Genomic DNA, 26,943 nt, shown 5'->3' on the forward strand with positions numbered 1-26,943 from the left:
CTTTTTCCACTCCACATCTTATTTTGACTTCTGCTAACAAAGTAATTAACATTCTGTCTTTTCTTAGATGGATTGCTAATCAACTTCCATTGTTGTCACTGTAGTAGCCAGGCATCTTCTTACGCACCTTTTCTTCCTCTCATTTCCTCATACCTCCACCTCTGCAGGACTGAACTCAAAATGCCACCAAAGACATATTCCAGGTCAATCCCATTTCAAGACTAATTCTTGGTTTCTCATCCTTTTACTGCATCAAATTCAGGTTCTTTGTTCTCACCTTGAAAACTGCATAATCCCTGCCCACATCTCTGTTCCAATTTCCGCCTACTCACTACTTCTAATCTCCTCTCCAATATTATTTTCACACCCTTCTGCACACCCTCTTGCCTAGGGGTTTCTGGGTTTTCTTGTTTAGGTTTTTTTTTTTAACTATTTTGTACAAGCTAATGACTGCATAATAACTAGTGAGAAAAAGTAATTTCAGGTAGTTTTTCAGTTATAAACAATTAAACCTTAAATTAAAAAAAAAATCAAATGCAGGAATTTATACGAAACATACATATAAGTCAAATATATGGAGTTATTTTATTTGCACTGCTCTGGAAGGGTTTTTTGTTTCTTTGTTTTAATCTTTGAGTATTATGCCTTAAAGCTGAAAACCATGTTTTATCTTTTTTTCACATTAATAACATGAAAAACCTGTAGTTTCACCTAGCAGGGAACAGCATGCTGAAAAAAACCCTCAGATTTAGATTTCAGAACATGGGAAGCAGCATTAGCTCCACCTGCAGCCAGCAGAAACTGGCAGAGCTCAGCTGCTCTGAAAACCGAGTCTCGCAGAATCCACATCTGTTTTTACTGGAGGCGATGATGTAAAATAGGCTTTAAAATCCGCCCGTGATAAAGTCAGTTAATTATCTTTCATAAAACGTTTGTGTTTTCTACCTCACTGACACACAGGACGATGTTTTCCCATACAAGGGAGTACCCTCTGCTTTCGCTCCTTCCTGAGAGCGTGTCGAAGGAATGGGCTGACACATCTCCACTGTTTTACTTACGCCAAGTGGTAACCTGAGGCAACGTATTAAAAACTTTGTGTACAAACAGGCGCTTAGTATTCAAGACGTTTTTGTAAGCACATGAGGAAGCCAAGATAAGCGTTTAATATCACCAGGCTTAACCAACATGGATTTTTTTATTTTTTTTTAATTCCCCCCTCCCCTAAACCCGTCGTTTATTTCCTGAGGAAGGGGGCATTCGGAGCGAACGCTGAGCAGACGCATCTCTCCACAGGGAGCCGGCGCACACCGGCCCGAGGGTGGCGGCAAGCCCAGGGGAAGGGGCCGCCCGCCGAAGCAGGCCTCTCGCAAAAAGCCGGTACCTTCACAAGAGCCGGAGCCCTTCTTCGCTCACCTCCGGAAAAGCCTCACCCCCCGCCCCGGGGCCGTGCCGGCTTCCCCCCACCTCAAGGCCCCTCTACCTCGCCTTGCCTCCCCTCAGGGCGCCTCGGGCCCGGCCCCGCCCCCTCCTTTCGGCGCGAAGAGCGCGCGCCCGCCCCACGTGATGGGGCAAGGTCCCCACCCCCCAACACAAGACCCCGCGGGGGCGACAGGGCGCAGCGCTCCCGCCCCGCCCCTAGGGGGCGCCCCGCGCGGTGCCAGCCCCCGCGAGCGGCGCCCCCTTCCCAACCCCGCCGGCCCCTTATTGCCTCCGACGGTGACCCTGAAAACCCCCTCGGGCGCCAATCTCCGAACGCCGTCCCGCCCCTCGGCCAATCCGCGGGCGCCTTCCCCTCCCCTCGCCGGCCAATCCGAAGGCCCAGGCCCGCGCCCGCCTCGGCAGCCAATCAGATGGCGGAGTGGCGGCTGGACCCTCCTCCTCCTCCTCCTCCTCCTCCTCCTCCACCACCACCACCACCTCGCTGGCCCCGGTGCCGCGGCACAGGCGGGCGGCTGTCGCTGCGCTGGCTTGCGGACGGTGGCCCCTTCCCCGCTGCAGCAGTTGCTGCCGTCGCTGCCAGAGGGCCTTCGTCCCCGTCGCCCCGCACCTGCTCGCCGCCATCCTTCCGCTGGCGCAGCCTGAGCCATGCTGCTCCTGGCCGTCGCTTTCATCGTGGCCTTCGTCCTCCTCCTCTACATGGTGTCGCCGCTCATCAGCCCCAAGCCTCTCAAGCTGCCCGGCGCTCACGTCGTGGTGAGTGGGGTGCTCCGGGGTGCGCCGGGCGAGCGGAGCGGGAGAAGGAGGAGGAGGGGGGTCCTGGTCGCCGCGCTGAGGGAGCGGGCCGTTGGCGGGGCCTTCCTCCTCCACGGCGGTTTGCGGGGGGTGGGGGCTTCCGCGCGAGCCGCCCTCGGCCGTTTTGTCCGTTGGGTCGGGGGAAAGGGTGGGCGGGAGGCCGCTGCTGCTGAGGTGGGCGCCCAGCGCTGTGGGGAGGCTGGCACCGGGGAGGCATGTCGGCCTTAGGGGCCCCTGCGGGGGCGGCCCCGCTCCGGGGTGGGGGTGAGCGGAGGAACGGCGGCGGGGGTATGGGCGGCCCCCGTGGAGCCTGCGGGCGGTCCCTGCAGGCGAGTGTCCGGCGGGGGTTGGTGGTGGAGGGCCGCCCCGGGGAGGTTCAGCGTTAGGGGTGGCGGTGGGATTGCAGGGAATCCTGGCGGCTGGCGGTAGCACCCCAAGGTACCGAAACATAGGAGCCGCAACTCCGAGCGATAAGGAAACGACCTGTACAGATGACTCTGACAACGGCTCTCTATCTCAGTTGGCTTAAGGCGATCTTCTGAGTCACCAGCAATGTAAACCATCTTCAGTCTTAATGTTGACTTTTTGAGACATTCCTTTTGTACTCTCGAAGTTACCGGTCACCTTGAGTTTTGTTTTCTGGTAGCGTCTCCCAAGGTGTGTGCGCTCCTAAACGAAAGACAAAAATCTACGGTTTCCTTGGTCTAAAAAACAAGTCAGACACGAGGAAATGGGAAGGCTAATACAGAGGAAGCAGTCAGATGACTCTCACGCACCTTTTTGTCTTGAAGTACATAGATATCGATGTCTATGAGCAATATTTTGACTGACTCTAGTCAAGATGGTATAAGTAAGTCTTTAGAAGGAAGTCTTCAGAAGAACATACTGTTGAAACAGTTCATGAGTAGCACACCACTGGAAGTTGTATGGGTGTGTAGCTGGGGTGTGGGAGAAAGGGGAACAATATCCAGGCACTTCCAGGTGGATCACAAAGTAGTATATTTGGATGCGCGAGAGCAAATAAGTTAAGCAATTGGAAGGATTAGGGTCCTAGATCTTTTAATTTAGCTTTAAATCTTTAAGGTATGTAATATGCAGAGAAGTTGTAGCTTACTGTTTGCTTAAATTTGCTTTTAAGGGGTGAGTATGTAGCAGATGCCCTTTCTTACAGTGAGAGTTTGAGGTAATGCAGAAGTTAGACCTTCTAGGTGCAAATGAATTTACAGCTACTCTAAGTTAATTTTTAATTATTTTTTTTAGCTCTGTATGATGCTTTTTTGTTTTTGTTTTTTAGTGTTATTTTTAGAAGTCTTCTCTGGAGGATGAAGCTGTCCCCAGAATAACTTAGACCTGTCCGAGTTGCAACAGTGTTCCCAAGTTGCTTTATGCAATAGGTGTTATTTGGATGCTGTAACTGGCTTTACAGCATCATATACTGTGTGAGGTGTGTTCGAGCTTGTATTAAGGTTCTCTGGTTATAGCTCTTCCCACGGAATTAATGCTTGCTAAGGAGGAACCCTTCAACGTTGTGTTGAAGATGAAGTCTGCAAAGATGAAGCAGACTTTCTGTGACTTTTATGCAGAAATAGAACAGCAAACAATAAAAAGTTTAATGGATTTTATTCCAAAAATTTGCTGTTGTTTTTTTTATATATATTGTGATTGTCCCAAGTTTTTTGTGTTCTTTATGTGATTAAACTTTTTAAAAGCTGCCATGCTGGTTCCTCTAATCAGGATGGTTCATTTAAGAAAGTTCACATTGAAAATTATGAGAATATTCATGTTAGAAAAACCTTCTCCCTGTAACCACTGCTCTTAATTATGTTAGCAGTTTAATTTCAATTTGATAGAAGTGGAAGTCTCAAAAATAGTATTCCTGCAAGCCTTATAAAATTAGGAGTCCAGTTAGGGAAGTAACTACATTAATATATTGATGGAGGAAGAGGCTGTAGATGTGTTTAACTTGATAATACACATCAAAATCTGCAGGTAAACAATTTTATTAGTGTTGCCACTGACAGAACTACTTGTTTTATTTTGACTTTAGTTATGCTCTTGAAGTATGGAGCAGTTGTTTCAGAGTTCACTAGTTCTTAGATTTGTAGATGCTGTTAATAATGCTGGACACTTGTACATTTGGATTTCAAATTTTCTAGTGTAATGCATAAGGAAAAATATTGGATGATGGTACTGTAAGTCAGAAGTTTTGTTCAGGGAGGCTTTCCATGTTGTGTGTCTAAAGTGAATTCTTATACTGTATACTCGGAGTAAGTGTTCTCTGCTACTGAAATGACTGAGAGACTTCATGAAAATATTTAAGGACCGTAACATTACCTAAGGACTTCTGTGATGTCTTCTCACAGAAAAATATCAAAATTTGTTTAAGTGATCTGCATATGTAAATTCTTTTCAGTTTATGGCTCGATTCAGGTAAGACTGTAGATTAACGTTTGGTAATCTTTGTCGGGCCTTGGTTAAACCCAGTCTTGAAATAAAGACCTACAAATGCTGTATTTAGCTGGTTAAGCCCTGTCAAGAGGGTAAGTGATTACCATTACATAGTAAGTATAATTTTTAAAGATACACTTGAATAAATTGTTTTTTCTGAAGCAGAAAAAGTTAGTCTTACCTAGAAACTCTTCTTTCTGGGGGCATGTTGAAAGTATCATGAAAATATATCTGTTACATTTCTGAAGGAAGGTTATCAAGCAACTTCAGATGCTATTAGATACCAGTTACTGAATTTTCAACTTCAATCATCATTCTTTTAGCTCTTATTCCTTCATAAAAAGGATTTCTCTTCACTCATAACAGTTATGGTTAACAGATGTTTGAGTTACGGCTAAGTAACTGACTCTGGCTGCCTTTTGGTATAGAAATTTGAAGCCGAAAACTTGTTTTTGTTTTCTGTCAGTCCTCTCCCAGAGTCACTTATATGATGGAAGTGTTTGCTGTGTTAGGCGAGACATGCTTTCTGGAGGAATCATGATTGTAGGAGTCTCCTTTTCTTAGAAAAGAAAAGGACTGCTATTCAGAATAAGGGTCTACGGAACTCCAAATTACAAGTGGTCCCCCCCCTGCCTTACCTGCTATGTATTTTGATGACCCCAGTGAGTACCATTAAATAAAAAGGACTTCTCTGGTATCAAATTGGCTGGAGCATCAGGTTTAGCTTACTTAAAATAAAATGTTTTTTTAGATGTTTAATACTACTTGCTTTGTTTCTAGCATGACTAGAAAAGCGTTCTCAAATAAAGGATGTAAAAGTTATTTCTTCTCCATACTTTGAAAGCCAGAAGGCTATTTTATACATCTGTTATTTTACCATTGTCTTTTTCTCCTTGGGTTTCAGGCTACATACTAGCACACATCACCTGTTCTGTGAGAATAAGCTACTATTTTAGTAGCTGGTTGTAATAGTAGTCAAGAAAATGAAAACAGGGTAAGGCAGTCATCACTGCTTCATGTGCACCATGCTCACTTGCATCACATTTAACTGCCTTTTGTCAGGGGCACCTGCCCTACACGCGTTCTCTCTGTTCCCTTTCTACTTCTCTACAAAGGTACTTTGTGTGATTGAGCAGAATGCAACAAAACCAAAAAAGGTGTTAGGGCAAAAGTAGCCTTCGGTAAATATCGTGAGTGGTGTTTAGAAACTGTGTTTGCTGAGATACCAATTCTAACCTTCCCCTCCTTGTTTAATCATTAATCTTTCTAAAATCAAGTTGAAATTTCTGCAAAAAAACCTGAGTGGTACCACTGGATCTCAGTGGTAGGAATATGGTTTATCTAAATTTGTGGACTAACAATGGCAGGAAATGTAAAGATATTCTCTGCCTGGAACTATCTCCTGGACATAGTTCAGGGTGATCATGCCAAATCCACATGCATAAGGGTCACCTCTAGTCTAGAAGTAGTTTCACCACGTCTGAGCAGTGCCCAGTTTGATAACTGTGGTCGGCTTTAATGACAGCCAATCTTGGTGTCTTAGCATTGTAGCTCTTGTGTTGGGAGTGGTATGATCTGTCGTTTAGATGCATCCAAGTGGTTGGACAAGAGGTCATTTTGAGTCTAGTCAGGCATACTAACCACTTAGAGCAGATTACAGGGATATTCTGTGTCAGTGGAACTAAACACCTTCTGTTAAGAGCATGGTCTAAAAGCATGAAGCCAGCTTGTATCCAGTGCTAAGTGAAAGTTCATAAGCTCTGCTGGAGATACCGTATCAATCAAGTCTTGATTTTGATCGTTCCTGATGACAACTATGTTAATTTGGAGTTGGACTGTCTCATCAATTGAAGTGAATTTCCAGTATCTCAAATTTGAAGGTCAAACACAGCAATTCTCTGTACCTCGCCCCAACATTTCCGTTTATCAAGTGGGAAATAAACCCTATGATCCTTAGAAGCTGAACTCTGTTATAAGGATCATAGCTCGAGAAGCTGGAGCCAGACCCTTTTTGGAATAGCTAATTTGGTACCTGTTCTTCTCAAACACAGAAACAGCTTAATAACACTGCCCAAGGGCTGGTAGTATTGCATTCTAAACATCCAAATTAATACTAGGATTTAATTGTCCCTTCCTGTCCAGAAATTATTCTGTGTTTTGAGTTGCCATGACCAGATTTTTATTTTTGCTAACTCCTCTGAGGCTGGGTTACGGTGACATTTAAAAATGGGATCAGTGGCAATTCAAATGTCTTGAACTTATGAAATGCAGTAGCGCTGTAGAACTATTGTGCACAAGGGTAAGTAACCATAATAACGTCTTGTTTAATTAAGTAGATGTGGGCACTTCCTTTAGTTCTGAGTGTCTATGTTAGTAACTTACCTACCTAACAGACTTCATAAATTTGCTTAGGCTAAGTCTACATGCTAAAGTTCCCAGCTAATTCATACTGCCTTTTGTCACTGACCTATCTGATACAGGCCCTATCCAGTGTTCTTGGGTGTGACCATGAATAAAACCTTCCTTTTTCTGTTTCTTGCATGAGTTCAGACCTTGTCTTTCTGCAGTGTCAGCATTGTCTGATAAGCCAGAGGCTTGGTGCCAATACCTACACCTTCAAAGAATTCCTCAAGCACTGGTGCAGTTGACCTGTTCGTGATACTCAACAGTTTGTGCAGGCAGCGATCAGTTATCTCTCCATGCTATAACAAAAATGGGAGCCATCTTCCATGTACGATGATTAATTCATTAAATTAGCATTACATTATTATGGGGTTCTGCTGAAGTCCCAAATTGTTAACTAATGCTCGTGATCTTATGGACTTCATTTATTTTGAAAGGGGACATCTTTGGTTCAGAACTCTACAGACGAGGTTTCACATTTCTAGTACAGGACATGCATTGTGGAGTCATCCTCAAATGTTAGTGTAGTGTGAAGCTAATCTTGCAGAGAGTGTCAGTTAGAAGCTAATTTGAAGCAGCTGTCTCTAGTAATAGAGGAAGCTTAAAGAGCTGAAATTAATCTTTGTAAATGTTACACCCAATCTCAGCCCATTTGTGACTGTAGATTAACCAGTCGAACCATGGTCTGTGTTGTAAATCTTTGTTTGCTGGGATTATTTCACTTAAAACTATTTTTCAAGATTAGTGATAAAATACTCATATGAAAGAAGGGTTTAAGTGACTAATAGGAACATACTTCTGGCTTTACTCCCTCCAGGAGCAGAAAGAATTTTAAGGATAATGCAGCTCTAAAACAAAACTGAGGCACTGGCAGATGAGGAGACAACAAAAGGCTTTTGATAGGGTGTGTAGGTATAGATTGGGGATCTTCACTCTTCCACTGATTAGCTCAATGCCTCTGTTTTCCCATACTTTAAATGGAGGTTATACCTTACTTTCTCAAAAGGCTTTGATAAAGAACAAAAAATGATTTCCAGAGCAATCTGAATAACTTCTTTTTCAAATTATCAGGAAATCCGTATTTCAGAACTCATTTCATCAACAGAATTTTTTTTTTAATAGCTGCTTCTAGGCATTTTGTTACAATATTTTACTAGTTGTAGCCTCTTAATATGCTGTTAAAAGAAAATTCAAATAATTTGGGTATATAGGGAAGTGTTTCTTTAAGGACTGAAGGCACATGCAGGCTAGGCTTAAATGAACAAGTCATCTAAAAGCAGTGTCAGACAGGCAGACACTTTTGTTTTAGTCAAAAAGAGAGGTCAGGATTTTCATCTACATTTTGTTCTGCATGGAGTTCATAAGTAGGTTTATTGAGGCTAGTGAGACAGGTGCTAAGATGACTTTAACCTGTCTGTTAGTATTATTTGGCAGTGTATCCTCCTGCAACATGTGGTGCAGGGCTGTAGTCATCACCCTGCATTTGTCTATGGGCAAACTATTAATTTCCTGTTTATGTATAAGACTATTCAGTGTTACTGTTTAGAGAAAGAAGAAAAGGAAGGTAATGGAAGTTTAGGTGCTGGCACCACCGCAAAACTGGAATTGTGGGATGGCATGGAGAATTCAGGATCCAGACTGGGAGGGACAACCATTGAATTAATTAATTTTTTTTTAATGAGAAAGAAGGTATTTTCTGTTTATGTGTACGTGATAATATCTTCAGCAGACAGTCTACAGTTGTTAATTTTATAAATAATTTCTACTCTAACCAGGTATAGAGGGGCAGTATGTAATTGTATTATTATGGCTGACATTAATAGTGATTTCAAACTTTTAACTGCTTCTGCTTTTAGAAATAGCATACAAAACTTACTCAAAAGCATGTGGACAGCCGATGTGGGAGTGGGCCAAAGTGTGCCTGATGTAAGAAACAAGGGGGGAAAAAAAAAAAAAAAAAAAAAAAAAAAAACAAAACCACGGAGGTAAAACTTGTTTTGGGGTATAAACAAATGCTCATTGATCTATTTGAATCTTATTTTTCATTCATACTCAGTAGGTAAACTAACTTTAGTGTATCTACTGTACTTATACCTCATTGAGTGGTATTGAAAATTCTAAAAATATACTAAGATTACATTTAATTGGACTCTTACCATATGAGAGAAGGGATGAGAACAGTGAACTAACGCTGCCATTTTCAAATAACTTTTAGGTAACTGGAGGCTCCAGTGGAATTGGAAAATGTATTGCTATTGAATGTTATAAGCAAGGTGCTTTCATAACACTGATTGCTCGGGATGAGGTAAGTGTATGTGTATTTTTACTGGCTAAATTCTGTTAACAAAATCTCTATACATGGGGAATAATTTTGGAATTTATAATTACTCATACTTTCTTCAGTGTTTATTTTAAGGGGATCCTAAACATTTCAAATTAATGCATTTGAAGAGAGGTAGCTGCCTTTTTAAGGAGTGTAGCTCAACATGGAATTCGTGATTATCTTGCCTTAAAACTCTGCTACTGCTATCGCTTCTGTTAATGGCATTCATTGTTTCATTGTCTAGATCCGTGGCAGGGACAAAAGCACTAAAACCCCCATATTCTTTTAAAACTGTAGAATTTCTCTACAGTAAGTGACAACTGGGGGATCAAGGACAATTCTTAAAATGTATTTTGGTGTCTAATCAGCATTATATCATACTTTCTCCTACTGAAAAGCTGTTCATCAAGACAGCTTTGGAGGAAAAAGTGTTGCTTTGGGCTTTTCTAAGAGGTATTCAGAATTTAGTTGGAATTACTTTTTTCATAATGGGTTGTTATTCTATTTGTAGAGAAAAAAAAAACAAATTCAGGAAATAAAAGCACTTAACTTTTTTGGGGGGCCTCAGTGCCAGCTGTCTTCGATAACTTACACTTGAGAATTTATTTTGCATAACCTTGAAAGCAGCCAGAATTAATGCAGTCTTTCTTGAAATGAGCATGACAATTTGAATTCACCAAATTTTAGTTTAATTTTTGGGATGATTTCATGGCAGTGATAGTTCTTCAGAATAGTCTATATGATATTCCATAAATATAAAATAGAACCAAACTATTAGGAGAAAAATTAATACCTAAGTCCGAGGTGCTCTGGGTAGTTGTATGAAACAAAAACATTAAACTGGTAATAGAAGTCGTTACTGGCTTTAGAAGATGAAAAACAGATAAGCAAATTCTGGTAGCTTGATGGTGTTCGTGTTTTCATCGTATATTCATAAATCTGTAAAATGATAAGAGTAAAGTGTTCCAACTTGTTGAGGATAATCTTTGTGTGTTTTAGGGAATGTGTTTAAGTCTTACTGAAATACTGAACTATTTTGCTCTCAGAACTGCAATACTTTAGCTGTTCTTCTATCCATTTCAGAACAAGCTGTTGCAGACAAAGAAGGAAATAGAAAAGTATTCTGTTAATGACAAGCAGGTAAGATCACTGCTAACAGTGGCTGTTATGTGTTTTGTTTAAGATAGTCACTACAACATAGTTTAGGAGTCCTACCTTTAAAACAAAGCTGTTTGACAAAAATGAGTGAGGACTCAGTATTTGAATTCAAAAATACCGATCTACTTAAATGAGGTGTTCTGAACTCTGCTGCCTTTGATGTTGCCTGGCTAGTACATTAGCCTGCTTTTCTTCCAGAAAAGGATTGATGTCTTCAGCTGTAGGTGTAGTGTGCTTTTTGGGATAGCTGCAGTGTACAGTTACTCGATAAGCATTTGTATTCTACAAGATGAAGTAGAAGAACCGATTTTATTTTTCCAGTTTCTTGTTTTGCAATTCATAAATATAGCTATTGTCTTAGGAAAGAAGTTTAGATACTTGTTTCCAGGTTTAGTTCACTGCATCATACTGTATTCCTTTTCCTGGCAAACTACTGTAAAAAGATACACAAGTTAAATTTGTGAAATTTTGCGACTTTTAGACACTGAAGGTGCTTTGGTGAATAGATAATGTGCTTGTGCATAAAGGCACTGTTTTAGATCTTGTGGAGGTACTAGCTTAAAATAGGTAAGCTTGCGATGTTCAAAATATGCAGGTTCAAGATGAAATGCTAAAATTATTTTTTTTTTTGCAGTACTAATAATCAAGGGGAGAGGGGAAACAGTATTGAGACTGTTAACATCTTTGACTTCTCCTTTCTTGTGTTACAGAAATTTTTGTTACTTTCATGATTACAAATACAAGCAATTTATTTGTCTGTGAAAAGGGATTTCAATTGATAAATTGGATATTCTGTTGAAAAGAAGCAATGGAAAAAGCAGAATCCAATAATGTTAGTACTAGCTGACACAAAATTTTCTTAATGTCGCCACTTACCTAATAAGGTTCTGTCTTCCCTTCCTTATATTTTTAAGTGGCTCAAGATTACTTTTTTTTTCTATGCATGCTGCCTTACTCAGATCAACTTTATTTGAAAAACTAAGCCATTTGAGGTGAGGAGAAACTGTATTTTGCCCATTAAAAAAAATAAAAAGTAAATCCCAATAACCATTCTCTTTTAGCTGCTCTAGTAGTTTCCCAAGCTTAGCATTAAAGTTAATCCCTTGTCAAAACTGTGTCCGGATGTTCTTGTTAAAATCTGTCCAAGCTTGATAGATGTGGACTTCTTATTTCTTTGTGCATGTTTATAAGAGTTTTGTCTAAAATCTCAGGAAGTACCTTCAAGGTTGAGCAATCTCCAGCATGGAACTGAACAGGACTGCTTTTGCAGAAACAGCTTTAGATTTGCAGCCATGTTAAGCATAAGCCATGTGAGTGGTAGGTAGGCTGTCTCTTCTGTGGCTATTGTTGGGTTGTAGCTAATATCACAGGGAAGCCTGCCTGATCTAAGTGCAAAGAACAGAGCTGAAAAAAGCAGGGAGTCTGGGGCAGGGATCACACTGTAACAGCAGATCAGAAGCTAGGAGGTGAGGGTAGCTGAACCAAGAGAAGTTGTACAGAGGATTGCTGTAAGAGTACAGAAAGATGATGTCTGATACGGATCGCGTGCACAGAGACTGTTACATTTATTAGATGTCAAGCTAAGATCCTCAGGAAAGATTACTTTTTACATGAGCATATGCTGTCACTGTTCACCTCTTGGATATATACGTGAAACCAGGTTGTGTTGACAGCCAGGGTCTACGTACATTTTTACATTCCATCTATGTACATTTTAACGTACCATTTGACAAATGTTCCTTTAAAAACATTTGTGTGCAGTTTATTTAGAGTGCTGACAGTACAGCCTTTATGGGTATAGGTGTGCAATGGAACAAAATCCTTGCCCTTAGAGGTTTTTGGTGTTTTTTTTTTTTGCAATATTTTTTTTAATCCTTTTCCTAATGTAGAATATGCCCAGTTACTTCACTGGGAGTTGAATTTATTGTGAAAGCTTTATTAATGATCCAACACCATGCAATATTTAGAATAAAAGGTGAGGAACAGGGGTGGGGATATTAGACTATTTCTGGCAGCATATTCTGTGTCCTAGGCGTGGATCTATAGCTCACGCTCTGGAGTGAAGGTAATCAGTATACTATAGCAGAAGAAAGAACGTATGATAATAGAAGCAGAGAGGTAAATTGTATAGTATGACAGTAGTCAATAAAAGCTGTGATAGTTCCTGAGTGTGGTGTTCACAGTATGATTAATTAATCCATGCGATCTGATATATTAAGCAACTGCTCCAATTTTGGTACGGAGTTTTTTTTAACCTTCTCATTGATCTTGCAAAGATATTCAGATAATAAATCAATGTCATTTTCATTCAACTGCTGTTTTGTTCTCAAACTTACATAAAAGATAAATATTTCCAAAATGTAATAAATGCCCTAAGGGGAGATGCATGCAGACCCCCCAATAACTTGCGCCACAAGTTTACTCTGATGTCCAACTACACACAATGCTGGGAGGCAGGAATGGCCAACCTGCTGTACAGGAATGGCAAGCAGATTCTGTTTATGCAGCTAAGAAGTGTTGCAGTCTGACCAGAGGCAGAACTGACAAATGAGTAGCTGCCAAAGCAGTTAGTTACACTGTGGTAAGCTCTTTTTTTGGTGTGTGTCCACGTGCTCCAGGACTAGTGGTCATGATGATACTTGTTACAAACTGATGATGACCTCTCTTATTTCACTTCAAACTGAGTTTAAGTGAATTGACCAAAGTAACAGAAAGGATAGAAATTGGAACAAGGAGCCCCTCCTCTTATCATGCTATGAGATTGCTTCTCCTTTCAAGGTGATGAATTGCCCTGTTCTGCTGATTGTTCATCAGAGAGGGTAGCTTATTTGTAAATACTTGGCCAAACTGGAGTTTGTAGCGATCTTACAGTTTGTAAGTGGTAACCCAAAGGCAGTGATTCCTTTGGTCAGAAGTTGATTTGAATGGGCTTCAAAACGTAGATTCTGAAATCATCTTGCTGAAAGTAATGAGTAACTTTCAAGAAAAGCAGGGCCTAACTTTTAGCTACAACAAAACTTAGATCTCACTGTCACCTGTTTTTTCTTATCCTGTCCTGCCTGTGTCCCTTGCCTCTTCCCCCAGGCCAATGCTTATTTTCATTTTTCTGTACCTTTCAACCTAAACCCCATAATCTCTGATTTCCAGACAAGGAGTAAATATATACATATTACTTCACTTTTTAGATATTTAGGACACTGTGCAGCTAGTCAGTTTCTTACAGAATTTTTATTTTAGCTTTGTCCTTGACATGTCCCAATTAAACAGTATGCAACTAAGTTTACTACTATTCTTCAAAAAGCATTTTTTTTAAATAAGCGGGTGGCGTGCAATGCCAGTAGTAAAGTTAGCAGGTTTTTAACGCTTGCTTTACAAATTTTGGAAAAGTGTTTGTTTTTTTTTTTTTTTGCAGTGCTGGTGCTGCAGTTGCAGGGCAATGCTCTGCAACCATGCCTTTCTATTATGTGGAAAAAAAAATGTTTTTTCTTAAAGATGAGCCTAAGCCACACAAATGGTTTGACTTGTGTTTAGGGCTGACAAAAGTTAAATGTAGCACTGCGGAATTTTGATTGCCTCAGAATAGTTTTTACTAAATTTTATGTAAATAACTCGAGGTAGCGTGTCTTAGTACAGTTAATTAGAAATTATACTTTGCACATGAGTAGCTTCCTTGAAGATCCTGAAGTGCTTATTCGTTCTTAATATAATCTTTATTATACTGGTATGTGTGTGTGTGAGGGGGAGGAACTCGGAGGGTCAGAGATTGCTTTTGCCAGTCCAGAAGTGCAAACTGTCTTGTCAAAAAGACTTCTTGTTTTTCTGGAAAATATGTTACTGGGTTTTGTTTCATTTTGAAAGGCTCAGAGTCAACAGTTATTGGATTGACTGTGTTGTAAAAATGTTCTTTCACTTTCCTTTTCTAGGTTGTACTATGTATTTCTGTTGATGTTTCCAAAGACTACGAACAGGTGGAGAATGTCCTAAAACAGGTGAGGAAGTAACTGATTCACCTGTGCACCTTAAGAAGCTTATCTGTGTGTGACATATTTCTAATGGAAAGTTTCTTATAATGATACTGTGCTATAGGAAGGAGGTTTTTACTGCTAAAGAACAACTTAACCTCTATCCACTCTTCCAGGCTCAGGAGAAGCTGGGGCCAGTTGACATGCTTGTAAACTGTGCAGGAACATCAGTTACAGGAAAATTTGAGGATATTGAAGTGAATTCTTTTGAAGTGAGTGAGCATACTTTTTTATTTTATCATATGATGATTTCTTGTTCAAACATTCTAACAACTAGATTACATTCCTGTGTCTTTGCAGACTTTGTATGAATAGTGATACACTTGATTTGTGGTAGCTGTCAGAATTGGAATGTATCTTTTTACATTTGTAAAGATCGCCTCTAATTTCTCACTTAACAGTCCATTGTTGGGTCAGAACAGTGAATTCTCCCTCGAGGTTAGAGAGAGTCCTGAAGATGGCAAAAAAGCCTGGCATGTGTTTTTAGAGTTTATAGTGAAAAGTACTGAATTTCACACACGGTCTCTTTTTTTCTGGTGAAGTTTAATGGTTTTTTTTAAATATTTTTTAACTTGTTTAAGAAAAATTTGGCTATTACCAGTGTTCAACTGAGGTGCACAGATTGTTTGCAGCTTGAGAAGCTGCTTCTCTGATGAAAATACCCCAAACACATGTATTTTGGTTACTTTTATGCCCACAGCCCTCAAGCCCCCAGTCATCTACAGATAACACTGAATAATCTGAAAAGACTAAATAGGCATAACTTTATTATAAATTTGAATCATCCATTCTATTGCTTGTATAGGCTATCAGTTGTGGTTTAGATCTTCTAGAGAGTGAAATTAAAGACTTCCCCTTATCCATCAAAGATTAAAATCTCTGAAATGGATAAATACATACTTTCTTTTCCTGATTTAGAAAGCTCTTTAAACTTTCGTTTCGGTGTGTTTTCATACATTGTATGTAAATGGATTGCTTCCTGGACACTCTTTAAATTAGATTTTCCCTCAAATGGTCGTCTTTTTTTTCCTTGAAGGTCATATGGTTCTAAGTGTTACCAGTATCCTGGATGCTATTAAGACTTGTAGGTAGACTGGATTTCTTTTGGCTTGAAGTGAGATTTTTAGCTATAAAACAGTTTATGGAACTGTAGAATAGAAAACAATTGTTTCTTTTGCTAGCTGATAGAACTACAAATCTAGTGAACTTCATTGTTAAAGTATACTGAAATGGGGATTTTTGATAAATAACACCAAACAGCTGAAGGATTCTGAATTTGTGACTCAAATACCATATTAATATCATTTGTACAGAGATTAATGGCAGTCAATTATCTGGGTAGTGTTTACCCGAGTCGAGCAGTGATTGCTACCATGAAGGAACGAAGAATGGGAAGGATTGTGTTTGTATCATCTCAGGCCGGGCAGTTAGGCCTATTTGGTTATACAGCTTATTCTCCAACAAAGTTCGCTCTTCGAGGGTTGGCTGAAGCCATGCAAATGGAGGTATGTGTGCAATGATTTAAGTATTTTTGATTGTAAACAAAAATATTTTTTTTTAAACTAGCAGCACAGCACACTTTCATTTAAATAGCCCTTTTTGTGTTGTGCAGCACTACGGATATCTGTGTGCTATGTTGGCCCTTTTTTTGGCAGCAGTACAATTCTGTTGCTCTGCATGGGGTTGCAGAAACTAAGTGGATCTCAGTTGCGTAAGAGGGAGTAGATTGAATCTGTTCCTAGAACTGAAGGTGACATGTTCAGACATTTTTTTTTTAATCTTTCATTAACTAAAAGGACTTGGCTTTTAAGTCTTTTGAGAAAAGGCTTTCTCAAGGTTCTAAGTGCAGAATGGTATTGAAGATCCCATGGATGAATGAATGGCAGGCCAGTGATTCCCAGCTTCTTTGTGAGGCCACAGTAAGTGGTATGTAAAACTTGCAAGATAGATTCGAGGATTGTCCAAAAAAAAAAGTTGACAGTGGTTCACCCTTCTAAATTTTGGGATATATGAGCTTTTTACAGTGCAATGATCTAAGTTTATGCTTAAGTCAAAACTAAAAACCAGACAAACGCTGTTTTTGTTATTCAGTGGAACAAGATTGGTAAGTGCATTGTTGTAAGACAGGCAAAATTGATTTGAAAATCGCTTTTCTTAATTCTTTTATTAAGAATGTACATTTCAGTTAAGTGTTTATATATAAAGTGTTTGGTTCTGGACCCTCGCATAGTCCCTGGTTCTGCCTTCTTCTGTTCGATGTATACCTTGATAAGGATAAGAACGTGGAGTAAAGCTGCCTCTAATCACATCCAGTGTGCCAAATAGAGCAATGTGACTGAAGGGTCTTTCTTCAGAGGGGTGACAGATATTTTTTGAAGGGTGAATTCTTCAAAACTAAAAATAGGACATTTATGGACCTGTGATGTGGTATTTCAGTGTTTTTAATATAGAATGTTTGTACAGATTTGCATTGTAGTAGTTTCTGAATAGTAGTGCAGTTAAGTGATGTAATTCTATGACACGTATGTACAAATACATAACTAAATGCAGTTCTTGGTGTGAGGCTTTCCATTTTTCCTCACGATTCCTACTTCTTTTTTTTGTCTCCTTAGATTTTGATCCTTTGCAAGTTTATACCCTGGGTTGAAAAGCCTTGTGACTTGAGTATATGTGTTAAAGATATCAAATTTGAGTTTACAATTTTTGTTGTGTTTTTTCTCATATTTGTCCAGCAGTTGAAATAAGTTGACATAAACAACAACAAAAGAGCATGCTAGTAAGTCTCAGTGAAAGCCTTTTTGGCCTTGTGTTTATAAATGCTGGGTACTGGTGTTTGGCAATGGTTTAGTCTTTTTTTAAAATTGAAATTGCTACTTTCATATTCCTCCTAAGTGTCTTAAAAAAACACTTAGATTCATCAAATAATTTACCTTGAATACAAAAATTTTTAGATATTTTATTTAAAAAACCAACACAACCGTCTTACTCTTTGCTTTTGCTGTCTCATTTGACAAAGCTCTGAGTCTTGCAAGTGCTGAATGTGAGGGTGACTAAACGCTAGAAGCACTTTAAATTCCTGCTTGCTCTATTTCTTAGGTACAAGAGAAATTAATGAAGTTCTAAGGGATGTGTAGAGGCTGTGAATATTAAGATAACACTTACTCTTGTAAAATACAGGTAAAACCTTACAATATCTACATAACGGTGGCCTATCCTCCAGATACTGATACACCTGGCTTTGCAGAAGAAAGTAAAACAAAGGTAAACCATTCTTCAGTAACACTGTAATGTTATTAAAGCTTCATTTTGTAGCAAGCAATGGATTTCAGATTTCATCCACTTCAGTAGTATTTTTGGAATCAGTGCATATTAAGATTTTTAAGAAGTACTTCAATTTTATCAATTTAACTAGTCAGAGTTAAATAACTTGTAGGATAATTTTGTGTAGTTTATTGTTCTGGCTTTAAATGGAAGAACTACCTACCTTGAATGGCTGAAACTCTGAAAGTCTTTCTGTAGACAACTGAAATACTGTTGTGGAATGGTAAACTGTAAAACCGCTATTTGTTTTGATATCAAAGCTTAATGAACTAAAAATAACATTCTTATTTTGTGTCTTTGATACTGGGCAGTTGTTCTGATAGATGCAAAAGATCAAAATAAACCTCAGTTTCTTCAGTGAAGTCTGCAAACTAACAGTGCTGTCTATGACTGTATGTAATGATGCAATTTAATAATGGCTGTTGTCTAGTATTAAAGTAGGAAGGAAACTCTCTTGCATTGTGTTTGGACTGCAAATGACAGTATTGATTTTCAGAAGGACTTGTCAGCAGTAGACCTTTTTTATTTGGCGTACCTTGGAAGTGAAAGTTTTGACTTTCAAAAATTCAGTTGCCTCTTGTCATTTGACTACATACTAAGTAGTTCCAAAAACTGCATTCAGGCCCCCAGTTCAGGCTGAAGTATTGGGTAACCAGAGAAAAATGTGTCTATTTTTTATTCGCATACTGTGAACTAGAAACCTGATATCTAAGGAGATCATACTTTTCAAGATGCCCCATCACACATAATAGGAAATTGAGATTGAATTCCATTTTGTCTTTCACCCTTCATATAGGAAGCAGTAGGGATTGTATATTACAATTCTTACTTCATCATTTCTTGATATAAATATCCTATATTAAATGTATACTCCCACACATCTGCATAAAGTGCCAGAATTACACATCTGGAGATATTTGTATAGTTTGCATATATTCTTTAGAAGAGATTCAGTGAGATTTATCTTACTTGTCAAAAAGGTGTTGTCTTTTAAGCAAAGACTTATGCTTTGCTTTAGCATACATGAAGTCTTTGGGTAACTTGCTCCTATCGTGATAGTGCACCTTGAATCTCTGCAATATTGTGCATTCCTCTGACAGTTCAAATGCTCATTTATTATTGCTGTATTTATTTAATACTGCTTTGTCTCTGTAGTTTACATCTCTTTAGGACTATTTTTCTCTGTAGTCATTGAATACGGTAAAAGAAAATGTCAAGAACTAGGATACAGGTTTCCTGTGTTTAATCATTAAGCTTTTCTTGTTTCTTTTTTTTTTTTTCTGAGGTAACTGCTTTACAAATTACAACCAAGCTTTGCCTGGCTGACCAGCCAGATTGAGTATTTAATGGCCGATTTCTGCCTGTCTTTTTCTCAACATGTCATTAACTTTAGCTGTTGCTCCTGAGCAGCTGCTAATTTTTTTTCCAAACTTACAGTATTTGAATTACTGTTGACATCCCTGTATCTCTTTCAGGTTTGGTTGATACTGGCCAGTAAGCTCAAAAGTACATAGGGGTTATGAGATGGAGATCTGATGATGTGAGCCATATCATTGTAGGAAAGCATGTGAAAGATGTTTGTATGTGATTTCTGCTGGCAAAGACACTGATTCCCCCCTGCCCCCTTAAAATACACATACTAAAAAATAAAAAAAGTTTTCAGTGAGGCTGCTTAGTGAAATCAGGGTTCATAATTCTACAGGTATTTGGAAATAGGCCTGTTTCTGTGAAATTTAATTTCTGTAGTACTGTGGATTGATAATGAAAGAGAAACCTGTAGCTGCTCAGCATTTCCCTAGAAGTGCTTTTTTCAAGTATTAGTCTCGGAATTAAACTAGCCCCAGTATTTCACTAGGCTTGAATGCTTCAATTAAATTTTGTTATTAAATGTAACCAAATCAGCCATTACAACAAGTTGACTTGTGACCAAGTACTCTTTTTCTCCCTTATTTAGCACTGTTTTTTCTTCATTAGCAGAACCATCTATCTTAACATATTGAGCATTTAAATACCTTGCTGTGCAGTTGGCTCCATCATTGTTTTATTTGTTAAAAGGACATGAATGACAAACATGCTTCTAAATACTTTAAAGCATATTTTTGCTATTTGTTTTTGTAACAGACCAGACTTGTTTGGGTTTTGTGAAAGAAATTGTGATTGCTAAAATAACTGCCATAATTTCATTCTTCTAGTGAGGTAAAGGGGCATAAATGCTCTAAAACACAAAGAAATAAAATGCAGTGATGGATTTTGGTGGATACCAGTGTGTGGAGTTTGAGAAATTTTAAAAAAAAATATTGTTTTGTAGGATCTTAAAATATTTCTGGTATATCTTTTACTTCATTTCTGCCAAAAAAACCATAAATGAAGTAATACAGGTGTTGAGGAGACAGTTTAAGCATTTTGATAACTACTTCTAAAAATTAAATACGGGGGGGAGGAACACTTTTTCATCTCTTATTAGTTATAGAATATTAAAAAACCATACTACTCAAGGAAAAGTTGGCATTTCCCTTCATAAAACTAATCTATTATTTATGGAGATGCTTTTAACTTTCTTTTAAGTGGATGTTTTAGGTGACAGCATGATACCACTTGGTAACAGTGATATCATCCATGACAAAAGACCCAAAACCAAAATTTTACCTTCACATTTTTCTCTCCTGTGTGTTGTTAGTCAAACTTATATTGATGTTTTTCTACTAAAGCCCTTAGAGACGAAGCTAATTTCTGAAACCTCATCTGTTTGCCAAGCAGAACAAGTCGCCAGAGTTATAGTCAAAGATGCCATAGTAAGTAAATTATCTTTTTAAAGTATGTTCTTTGTTGGGGAGACAGGGATTGCATGTAATGCTTGTTTAAGGCTATAAGGCAATGGCAAAACCAATTTACACGAAACAGTACTCTTTTGTTAGTTTGAACAGGAAGTATTTTCTTTATTCTTCTTTTGCCACTGTGCCCGCAAATGATTTTATCCAATCTTCTGGAACTAAAAAGTATCTGAAGTTGTATATTAGACAGAACAAAATGATGCATCGGTATGATGCAATGTCTGAAAGGCAGATTATGACTGACTTTAAAGCACTAAACTCTATTGACTTTTTAGATATTAAATACCACTGGTCTAACCTCAAAAGCTTGTAGGACTACCTTATTTTTCTTGAAGATGAGTTCATAAAAAATAATTATAAAACAAATGAAGGCAGTCTAGCCTTTTTTGGTTTCTAATGTCTTAAGTATGTGATTTATGAGTGATTAAAATACATAAAATGCTGCTCTTAGTGGTTACAGTTGTATTGCCTTTCTGAGGAATTTTTTTAATGTTTTGTGATATGGAATGCTTGTATGCTTAATAAAGCACCTCAGAATGGAAACAAACATGAAATTTCGTCTTTGTAAAGCACAGTGATTGAATCCTAAAATTTGTGATTATTTTAGGGTTCCAAATACACTTGGTCTCCAGCATGATTCAGATCTACAGCAGGTGTTCAATTGTGAAGTTGTTACAGTATTTTGAGAAATACAGCACATGGACACAAAATCGTGTCTGGTTTTGGGGTGGTGAGTTTTAAAAGCAACTACTACCTCACACGGTGTTCTGCTTTGGTGCTTAAGGAAGACTAATCTCCTCACTAATCTTAAGCATCTGGTATTTCTACACCACGGTTTCCAGCACTTTGGATGATATATTAGTTCAAACATGGTCTTTATGTACTCAAGCTATCAGCTGAGAGACTAAAATAGAAATTTAGAGGTAGCTCTGTACTGTAGGAACTCACAGTTCTCTTAGGTGTGTGCTGGGAAATATTACTCAACCAAATTTTATATCCTCTACTACTTTGCAGTGATTCACTCCGAACCCTGATTCAGGAATACCGCCTTCTCCTTTCACTTCTGCATTCCATAAGTTTAGTCCTGCAGTGTTTCAGAAAGTCTGTTTTCCAGCATTAAGTCTGCTGGAAACAAATGGGAGAAGCCTGGGAGTCAGAGCTATAAAGCTGCAATTTTCCTGATGAGTGGTCGGAAACCAGCCAACTGAACAACTTTTTCCTGGTGTCTGTCCCCCCTCTCCTGCCAGCTGCATTGCTTAGCAGGCTGTCTCTCTCATGGTTTTGAGGAGGGCATGTTAAAAATCCGTGATGCAGATGAAGGAGGACCTGTTACCTAACATTTGAAATATACCCCCCTGCCAAATCATATGTGATAACAAACTAATTTTAACAGCAGGCAAGTACTATTTTATTCTACAATGATAGTAGTGATTGGTGATCTGACAGCATTAGGGTGTAATTCTGGCTCTGAAATATATTTACAGACAGGGAGACCATCATGCATTTTCTCCATCAGTAAGCATGCTTCAAGAAGAAATTTAAAGTCTTCCTATCTTGTAAAGAAATGTGCGGTAATTTTGGAATGTTGCTGTATAGCACAAAATGTTTTTGAATATTTTGATTCTTAATTGTGTTAATTTTTTTACATTAATCAGCTATGTTCATCAAGAATAGCTGTTGAAATAAGACACATCATGATTTGCCACAAGTAGGTAAATTACTTTTTCCTTGTCTTAATTGCTGTTTTCTTTCCATCCAGCAAGGGAACTTTAACAGCTCAGTTGGATCGGATGGTTACATGCTGTCAATATTGACAAGTGGAATGTCACCAGTCACTTCTATTACTGAAGGTCTTCAGCAGGTAAGATTTGGGAAGACCCTGTAGTCACAATTTCTTATACATTAAAATACTTTAAAATATAGAACATGATACAAGCATTGATTATTTTTTCATCAAATGATTGTTTATACTGTGGAGACTTGAGTTTAAGAAATGGAAGTATTTTCAAGCTGAAGCAGTAAGTTGGCAGGAAAGCTAAGACTACTAGCTGCTGCTCTGTCCTGAACAGTTACATAGTTATGATGGTTTTCATGAGTTTTTCTTGAGATACCTGCCTGGAACTTCATTTCATGAGTAAATAATATGCTGCAGTCTGGGATCTTAAATTAATTGAAAGATGTTTCTCTCTGTTTTCAGGTTGTTTGCATGGGCATTTTTCGCATCGTTGGCCTATTTTACCTAGGAAGTTTTGACAGCATAGTTCGTCGCTGCATGATGCAAAGGGAAAAGTCTGAAAGCACAGATAAGAGTGAATAATCTTTACTTTGAATTGAAAGAAGAATGTTAAACAGTCCTGGACAGCTTACTGCTTAAGTGGGACTCAGTTTTTTTCCTGAAGGATTTAGGCTGGAAGTACTTGCATATGTGACAGATGAGTCCCCTCAAAAGCTACGAAAGAAAACAAAAGTACAACTCCAGAAAACGCCAAACTATGCAAAAGTGTGAATGAGGATTAGATTATTTTTTTGGTGATTTGATTTAGAGAGAATTTGGGGAACTTGTAAGTGATCTGCAGAGTAGAATTTGAGAATGAACTGTGTGCGGTGATTCTGGACAAATGCTTAAGTTTTCTTACTTTGGTGCTTATGGACAAAAGAAGTACCATGACAGACTGGGCAGAAGTAGGCTGAAGTCCCCTGAACAGGTTGGTACCTTCTGGTAACAGTTTTGGGACTGTCTTTAATTTAGAATGTTAACTTTTCCTTTGGCCAATCTACAGATCCTTCTGTCAACGACAGCTTTCCTTACTCTATCCAACATGCAACTGTGGAAACATTTGTATGATCTAAGCTTTCTCAGTCTGGGAGTAATTAAAAAGTATGGTTTAATATATGCATACTTTCTAAAGGGAGATGAAGAACCCATTCCCACAGAGAAATGCTAGGAGATGTGATTGGGTCTGTAGCTCTACTGGCCTTTGAAGTATATTGGGAACAAAAAAATCAAACCAGTATCAACTGTGGTGATTATGACTTTCAGCATATTAAGCCATTGAAATAATGTACAATTTTTACAGATACTTACTTTTCCATATCTGCCAGTTTTTGCTCCGGAAAGGAAAGTAGCTTAATGCTGCTGTTATGCACGTTATTTTTTTCAAAGCTGCAAATGATGAGCCAAACCAGTAGTTGATGATAGAATCAATTGTAATTAAAATGCCAGGCTCTTCCAGTAGCAGGAATGTAGCTTTTTGGGGCAGGGGGGCTGGGAGGGGGAGGGGTGTGTGTCAGAATGGCATTCCACACTTAATTTTACCACTACACAGAAAAACTTTCACATGACAAGAAATGATTTTAAATACTCTCCTTCTATGCCCCACTTCGAGTTTGTTTCATTTACATTATATGCAACAAGGCTGCTCAATAACTGCTTCAGAATACACAGAACCCAGTGGTTGTTTCTAATAAATCTTAAGTTTAACACTGAAAAAGCTTGATGAATAACAATGATGTTTTAAGGGTGCACTATATATACTGTTTATTTAATGGACCACTATAGCAAGTGCCTTGTGAGCTGCTTTTTTTTTTCCAAAAGCTGCATATTTTGTATTTGTTAGCACTGCTGTGTTTTCAATGTCATATTTTCCATTTTCAGTCAGTACCCTGAATCTAAAATTACTTGTAAAACTGGGCACTTTCACTTCCTTGAAAGTAGTATTTAACAACAAAATAGGCAAAATTGATTGCTTTTGGTAAGATACTTTGTACGTGTATTTAAGAAGAGGTATTCAGTAACAGGTGGTTAACTGGAAAACCTTTAAAACATAATTTATTGAGGCTATTTTCCCCTCTCTGAATTCAGTTATCACTTTTCAAATTTTCTTCCCATAGACTAAACTTGCTTTAATACCTGGTTTACAAACACATTTTTTGGGGAGAGTCACATTGGCACTCATTTTAAGTGGTTAGACTTTTATTAGATTGCAAATGTTAAGGCATTGTTGAATTCTTCACAAAGCCTATGTTTTAGGTCCTGCCTCCTGATTTTTAGATATGTGAAGTTGTGCATGCCTATAATATAATACTAATTTTGAGAATAGCGTATTCCTGCATTTTTTTAAACAGCTGGGCTTCAGTGCAAAGAAATCTAATGTGCATATGTGTTTCCTGTGCTGTTAATGTGAATGACATAATGGAGCATTTATCATACCTCCGATGTCAACATTGCTATGTTTCTTAAAGCAACATAACAATTCTGTTTGGACCCTATTATTAACTGTTATTTTGATGCAAATCGAATGCTCCTTCGACCACCTGCAAAAGATACCAAAATGGGTCAATCAGTTGTGCTGTAGTTTGAAAGAAATGCTTATGTAAATGACATTACCACAAACTTGAAGGTCAGGACTTAAAACCAGTAACACTTTGGATACTTGAATTTTGGGATCTTCAACTTGGAATGTTAAAGGGTTTGCATTTAAGAAACATAATCCAGATCAGAGCACACACAAGACACCGTGGCAGCTGGGCCTCTCTAAAGTATTTCAGGTTGGACATCTTAGATCACTAGTCTCTCCTTGACTGAAGAGTCCTCCAAGTAATGACTGATAGAATTCAGTGCAAGTGTTCGTGAAGGGGGAATAAGAATACTGGGTCAAAGTTATGGCCATGATCGATAGAAACATCAGTTCACGCCTAGTTTTGCATAGTCTAAGTCGTTGTATTGACAGTAAAACTGTAGGTTGAACCCCTCAGCAATTGTGGAAATTGGAACGAAGCAAGTTTTTTTGATGGAATAAGTAAAGAAAAATCTTTTTAAATGTTCTAGTTTCTGCTGTTGCAAGTTAATGCGGTGAATTTCAACTGATAAACTCTGCAACTGTTTTATTGTCAAAACATAGTAAATTGTCAACTACAGCAACCTTTGGTGTAAAAATTTTGTTTTCTTCTGCACATTCTTTATCAACCAATGTACTCATTTTAAGGTCCAATATTAAGTGAAGGAGATGCCTTGTAATCTTGTGGAAAAATGTTTAGCAGCCAAAAAACTATTTTGCCAGTTTAAGTGTTACAAAACCTCTGCGTTGAAATGTTTTAGCAGTGTATTAGATCCGTGAAGAACTTCAAATAGGCTTTATTACTTTTTGTCAAATTGTCAATAATTTAATCACTTGTGCCATATCAGTCGGTGTCTTGTCTCTTGTTTTCTTAGTCGGCCTTTAAGATTCGATTTAGGCTTTGATAGTCTTTTCCATTCCATGTAGTTTCTAATGACCGTCTGCTTTAAATACAGATTTATTGTAACTTTACATATAGTTTACTTCACCAAGGTGTTCATGTGCAATTTAAATAGATTTAATATTTTACTAAGAAATAAGAGGTAAATAAACTTTATTTGCTGTGAAAAACTCTAGGCACTTTTAAATGATAAAAATATAGCATTATTTGTAAAAAGAAACTTTGTGCTTATTGCTTCATCATTTTTGTGCCAGAATTGTAAACTAGTTTTCATATTTTATATTTCTCAGAATAAATGGAGAATCAACAAAGCCTGTAACTTCTGAGTTCTTTTGAGGGGATGAAGAGCAATGGATAAATTCATTTGCAGGACTTCGTGGTTTTCTTTCTCTTTTTTTTTTTTTTTTTTTTTTTTAATCTGGGATTAGTTTGCCAGGATCCTCTTAATTTTGTAGGACAGCAGAGGGGGCAATATATCCCTCCATTTTAGCATGTTAGGGCAGAGGTGTAGGCCAGATGAAGAATTTGACTGAATATTGTCAGCAGACCCAGTGTCATCAAACCATAATGAAAGTGGGATTCAATTGACACAATCTGCCTTTATTGCAGAAGGTGCTGCCAGTGTATAACTATTGCGCGTGCTCTCTGGAAGTGCTTGTGAGTCCTCATGAGCCAAGTGAGGCTCGTTCTTCCTAGTGGGAAACAATAGAAATACTAGTTATATGGTAGCTGCCTTCCTGTACCACCGTTGAGCATGCAGCTGTATAGAAAATTACTGTATTACGGTTCAGCTCTGGGGTAGGAGGGTTTGAGTGGATACGTAGCTCCAAGAAAACAGTAGGGAAGAAATAGCTCTAAGATAGTTATTCTCAAAGTAAATCCAAAATCACAAAAGTGCAATCTTTCTAAAAGGGATTCTTATTGAATTATCAGAGAGCCAAAATCAAAGATGTATTAAGGAAAGTAT

At 38.3% G+C, this 26,943-nt stretch overlaps 1 protein-coding gene across 1 annotated transcript; it reads left to right on the forward strand.

Annotated features, from left to right (window-relative positions):
* The first annotated feature begins 1,901 nt into the window (after positions 1-1,901).
* On the forward strand, positions 1,902-26,267 carry KDSR (3-ketodihydrosphingosine reductase). The gene is made up of 10 exons (XM_063326045.1): positions 1,902-2,193; positions 9,299-9,388; positions 10,490-10,546; positions 14,488-14,553; positions 14,703-14,798; positions 15,900-16,091; positions 17,764-17,847; positions 20,616-20,699; positions 22,498-22,599; positions 22,936-26,267. The coding sequence occupies exons 1-10, from the start codon at positions 2,086-2,088 to the stop codon at positions 23,053-23,055; spliced, it is 999 nt and encodes a 332-aa protein (XP_063182115.1). The 5' UTR covers positions 1,902-2,085; the 3' UTR covers positions 23,056-26,267.
* The last annotated feature ends 676 nt before the right edge of the window (positions 26,268-26,943 follow it).

Source organism: Chroicocephalus ridibundus, chromosome 2 (assembly GCF_963924245.1).
Source record: "Chroicocephalus ridibundus chromosome 2, bChrRid1.1, whole genome shotgun sequence".
NCBI lineage: Eukaryota > Metazoa > Chordata > Aves > Charadriiformes > Laridae > Chroicocephalus > Chroicocephalus ridibundus.